Below are 5,090 nucleotides of genomic sequence, written 5' to 3'. Positions count from 1 at the left end.
AAAATATTCACTATTTGGCTCTTTACAGAAAAGGTTTGCTGACCCCAGCTTGAAGGAAATGGATTTCTAGAACCTCAACATCTCTGTGTCCTCTTCCAAGAACTTAACCTGCCTGGGAAGTTGCCAGCTGCCAAGGGGTCAGGTATGAGTGGTATCTTCTTCTTTCTCACCTCTTTTTCACCTTTGCTTCTCCCACTTCCAGAAGACCTCTCACCAGCCCTACGTGTATAAAAACCTCCTAGGCACTACACAAAAGAATCTTCCCCAAATACTCGTGTCTAACAGGATTCTAATGACATTTTGTTTTCAAGTCAGGAGGGTTCCAAATAGTGCGTTACCAAAACCAAAGGAGGACCCAGTCAAGTTGTCAGCTGCCAAACCACTGAAAGTGTTTGGTGGCAGATGGCTATGTGATTTTTGGCATGTAACTCAGAAGGGGTTCAAAGAATTGAGTAACATAGTTATGACAAAACTAGTATCATAATTATCTATGTAAACAACGTTTTCAAGGCTTACATGTAAAATATTTAAGATGCTGAATGCAGTCCCATTCTATGAATAAGCAGTATTGGTCCAAAGATACATGAGGAAAAAAACCATTCGTTTCATAAGAAATGAATCTCACAAATAAGTTTATTATGTTTAATAATTACTTATCAAAACTTGCATCGTGTTTACATTATTTTGACCAATTATGTACTAATACTTGTAATTATGAAATGAGGACCTCCATTGCTCACTGACTATTGAGGCCTTTCTCAGTTCCTTGACTTTGGGCCTCTCCGCAGGGCAGCTTGCAGCAACCCAGAAAGAGGCTGAACAACCGAAGCCATGGTCCTTTTGTAGCCTAATCCTGTAAGTGACATCCCAACACGTTTGTCTTATTCTATTCATATTCTATTGCTGGAATCAAGGCTCGAGGCTTACCCCACACTCAAGGGGAGGGAGATAGGAAAGGATGTGACTACCAGGACGCGGGATCATGGGAGCCATCTCGGACGCTGTCCACTACAAATGTCAAATTTTAATAACATTTATATCCTCTACATCTGTGTGAGTACAGGATGAAAACTTTCAGGTGTCAGCTTAAAAATGGGTGAGAGGATGCAGAGTTTTCCAGAATTCTTCGAGAAATAAACAAGTAAAGATGTTCGGAGACCACGGAGCTTGAGGCCTAATCAAGCCGGGGCCTGTCAGGTGGCCGGGTCTGGCAGAGAGGGTAGCCAGGGGGCCGTGGGCAGCGGGAAAGGGCGGCGGCTGCTTGGGACAGTGAGAAAATCCACCGCCCCAGACCTGGCAGCTCCATCCGGGTCCGGGTGAGGGCGAAACTCTGGCAAAAGCGAAGTGCATCTGATTCCGTGCGTTTCAAAGGTCAGGCGAGGCGATCAGACTTGACCGGGAAGGAAAGGCAGGCGATGGTGGGTGTAGGGAAACGGAGGAAGGGAATACGAAGCAGTTTGCGAAAGACAGAGGTGCCAGGAGCGGGTGGGGTGGAACCCGGGAGGCCGAGGCTCGAAGCCGCGAGCCGGGGCTGGGGCCTGGCGGGAGCCAGGAGAGGGGAGACGTGCGCCCGACCTGGGATGGATGGCCTGGGGGTCCGGACGTGAGAGCATGCAGTCAGCGCTGGTTGCAGAGGACCGGTCGTCAGTCCGGGAGACTAGGAGCTGGGATCACCGGGCGAGCGTCCTCCAGCGGACGTGAAGTAAGTCTCGGGAAATGCGGCGGTCCGGGGCGCTGGGGCGCTGTGGGCACGCAGAATGGGCCCAAACCGGGTGCCTGCCCCCCGGGAATTCAATCTCGCAGAGTGGGCGCCGACTATGCGGGAAATGACTGCTCCCATTTCCTCCCCCGGGACCCAACCGAGAAATGCGTCGGAGCGGGCAGCCGCTGGTGCTCGAGGAACAGAAAGGAAAGCCAGAGAAAGCAGAGCCAGACCACGGAGCGGCCAGGGGGTGGGAACAGAGGGACAGGGACTACGAAAACGAACTTCCTTGGAGCCTCGAGCTGGGGCCTGACGTCCAGGGACCGAGAAGAAAGCCAAGAGAAGGCTGATCAGGGGCGAGGGCAAAGCGGGAAGGGACAAAGTCGGGCGCCGCGGCTCGAGGCTAAGAGCGGGGATGAAACGTGCGACCGGGCGGGTGGCCGGGAGCCAGGAGACCGCAGCAGCCCCTGCGGCGGGAAACCCGCGCGCCGGAGCCCAGGCCTGGCGGAGGAGCGCGGGGAGGAGCGCGCACCTGGACGCACGGCCGGAGGAGGGCCCAGCGCCGCGCGGGTCCCGGCGCAAGCCCTGCCCCTCGGCGGCCCGCCCCCTGGGCGGCTGGAAGCCGGAAGCGAGCGAAGAAGAGCCAACTCTGAGCTTTTCGGCCGACGGAGAAGCTCAGGGCCGCTCTCCTGCGGCGCCCCACCTGCGGGCTGCTAGCGCTCCGCGACAGTGCGGGGCCATGGGGACTCCGCGCCGCGGGCCACCTGTCCTCCCGGGGCCCCCGCTGGGGCGGCTGCTACTGCCCCTGCTGCTGAGCGGGCTGGCTCCGGCTCGCGCCTCCCCGCGGCTCCTGGACCACCCGGCGCCAGTCTGCTCCCAGGAGGTGAGACCCCGACGCGCCGCGGGGATGCCGCGGGGGCGAGAGCGAGCGGGGTGCTCTGGGCCGGGCAGTCTGCGCTGGGGGTCTCAGCGGGTCCGAGGCTCGGCCACAAAGAGCGGGCACGCTCAGGAGGAGTCTCGGAGCGGTGGGAGTTGCGGGGTGGACCGGAGAGCAGAGGGAATTTTCGGGGAAAACGACCCGACCCGGCGTCCTGGGCCGGAGGCGGGAGCGCCGCCGCCGGGGCCCCACGGTTCAGGGTAGGAGAAGGAGGCGCGGGGCCCGGCGAGAGAGGCGGGGCAGGGTCGGTTAGAAAGGGAAGTGGGGAGGGCCCTTCGGGGAAGCAGGACTGGACCGGAGCGGCCTCCACGCCGTGCGCCCTGCGAATCCCCGTGGTGCCGGGGCAGGCCACTGCTCGAGCCCGGGAGACCCATCCGGAACTCGAGAGCGTCTCCTCAAAGGAGCGCCGCCTGCCCCCGACATTCGGATTAGGGGGCGGCTGTGCGGAAGTCTGGGGCCCAGTCGGATCTCGGCTCCGCTCCGCCGGAGGGACCCCGCGGGCCTAGAGCTCTGCGCGCGAGCCCGGCCTGCCTATGGGGCTAAGGGCTCCGAGCGGTGAGAGGGGGACAGTTGTGCCGAGGGCGCCGGCTAGCTCCGGGCGACCCCTCTCGGGGGGAGGGGGGGCGAAGCCCTGAGGATTGGGCAGAGGTTTAAGACACCGCCTTTCCAGCTCCCACCACCCCCACTAGGGTCCAGTTTGTACCCTTAGTAGTACCCCTGCTGTGCTCACAGGAAGTGACACACCCACCCGTTGGGTAGTGGCCGTTTGTGGAGGACCATCTTAAGGGGAAAAAAAGAAACAGCAAAGCACCGTGCCCACCTCCACGACTTCTCCCTCCCCAAGCTGTCCTCTCTCCTCCACTTTCTCTGGTTTCCTCAGCCCCCTCCCCGCCACTTCTGACCCAGCATCTGAGTCAGAGGATGTGAAACAACCAAGGAGATATTTCTCCTTATCTAGTTTTGCAGAGGATTTGCCAAAAGAGGGTGGAGGATGAGTGACTATTTAGCAGGATTTTTTTTTTTTTTTAACGTGAAAGATGCTGGGAAATGGTCTTGTGACTCCCGCTTTTAGGCAAAGCAGGGGATATATGCTCAGCAGATCCTTCCCACAGACTTGGTGTAGAACTATTCCACCTAGAGAATTCGGTGTTCATTTTTTGATGGCCGTTTGCCCTGTGCCTGTAAAATATACGGTATTACTTGCTCTGAACTGATACTATAAAGAAACACCCCTGGGACTCTAATGTCCAGGAACTTAAATCATCTAGGAGGGGAAAAGGCTTGGAGGTGCTAACCGTGGTGCAAGGCAGCCTGTACCAAGTGCTCTTTGTGCGACCAGAGCGTGTACAGAATTCCAAGGAAAAGAAAAATGACTTCCAGCTGGGATGTTCTTCGTGGCAGATGAGGCATTTGGGCAGCCCTGAGGATTTGGTAGGAGCCTCCAAAACAGCAGTTGTGGAGCAGTGCAGGTGGCAGAGAGGGGCTGAGCCGAGGCCCTTGGGTGGGCAGGATAAGGTGGGTGATGCAGTGGAGGGTGTGTGTGGCAGGGAAGTGAGAGAAGAAGCTAGAAAGGGAACTAGGGACTCCATGGTGGCCTGGTGTAAGAGCTAGACTGAGTGTTCGACTTTAATTGCTCAGTGGGAAGCACTCTTGAAAGTCAGGACAGAGGCAGGGCTGGAGAGAGATGCTTGAAGGCCAGAGTTGTCTGCGATCTCCCACGTTCTCCCCCACCCCTAGCCTTGCCTCTCCCTTCACACCTGACTCACAGCCTGCTCAGCTCATCTCCATGGACAGACAGCTTCCCTGCTTCATGGACTAGTCCCTTTAAAACCACCCTTCAGATTTCTCTGTCTCCACTGGTGTTTAGGTGATGCAGCATAATATCATGAGGGCAGGGAAGGCCACAAACTTGGCCTCAAAGTACCTGCATTTGCATCCTGACTTCCCCACCTAGAATCTCTGGAAGCTCCAGCAGCTTAGGCTGCCTGCTCCTGCACCTGGGTTTCCTCACTTCCACAAGAAAGAGCTAGATGAGCCCTCACAAAGTGTACCTGAACCACTTTCCAGAAAATAAATGCCTCTCCAAAGCCTGGCTGGATTTAGTGCTCAGTGACTCTCCCAAGACAGAGAGGAGCCTTCTGCAGGTGTGTTCTGCTCCTGGCCCAGTGCTGCAAGCACAGAATGGGGGGGCTTGATAAATATTTGTGGAATAGAAGTCAAAGGAATGAGTGAATGAATGAGTGAATGAATGGTCAGCTCTGCTTGAAAAGCAGTGATTACCTGAGACCAGGCATAGCCGTGTTTCTGGCTTCCTGGGTTTAACACCTCAAAACCCAGATGACTTTTGAGTTCCCCACAGAAATCGATATCGGAGAAACCATAAATAATTGCATTTCCCTGAGCAGTCTCCAGGTTAGCCCTTCCCCTGCCCGGGCTTTCTCACAGGTGCCC

At 56.6% G+C, this 5,090-nt stretch overlaps 1 protein-coding gene and 1 long non-coding RNA gene across 2 annotated transcripts in view; both read left to right on the top strand.

Moving 5' to 3' along the window:
* Positions 1–665: 665 nt before the first annotated feature.
* The window catches only part of IL17RA (interleukin 17 receptor A), a 25,462-nt gene continuing 21,037 nt past the window's right edge, over positions 666–5,090 (top strand). Inside the window, exon 1 of the mRNA XM_040641982.1 lies at positions 666–2,585. Within this exon, the coding sequence (XP_040497916.1) occupies positions 2,118–2,585 (468 nt within the window). The 5' untranslated portion in view covers positions 666–2,117. The remainder of the gene's footprint in view (positions 2,586–5,090) is intronic.
* Positions 2,592–5,090, top strand: part of LOC121105384 — a 2,705-nt gene continuing 206 nt past the window's right edge. The window contains exon 1 of the long non-coding RNA XR_005837812.1: positions 2,592–5,084. This is a non-coding gene — a long non-coding RNA (uncharacterized LOC121105384). The remainder of the gene's footprint in view (positions 5,085–5,090) is intronic.

Source organism: Ursus maritimus, unplaced genomic scaffold (assembly GCF_017311325.1).
Source record: "Ursus maritimus isolate PB19 unplaced genomic scaffold, ASM1731132v1 scaffold_26, whole genome shotgun sequence".
Lineage (NCBI taxonomy): Eukaryota > Metazoa > Chordata > Mammalia > Carnivora > Ursidae > Ursus > Ursus maritimus.
The sequence above is the reverse complement of the archived record's forward strand: the minus strand, read 5'-3'. Positions and strand labels throughout refer to the sequence as shown.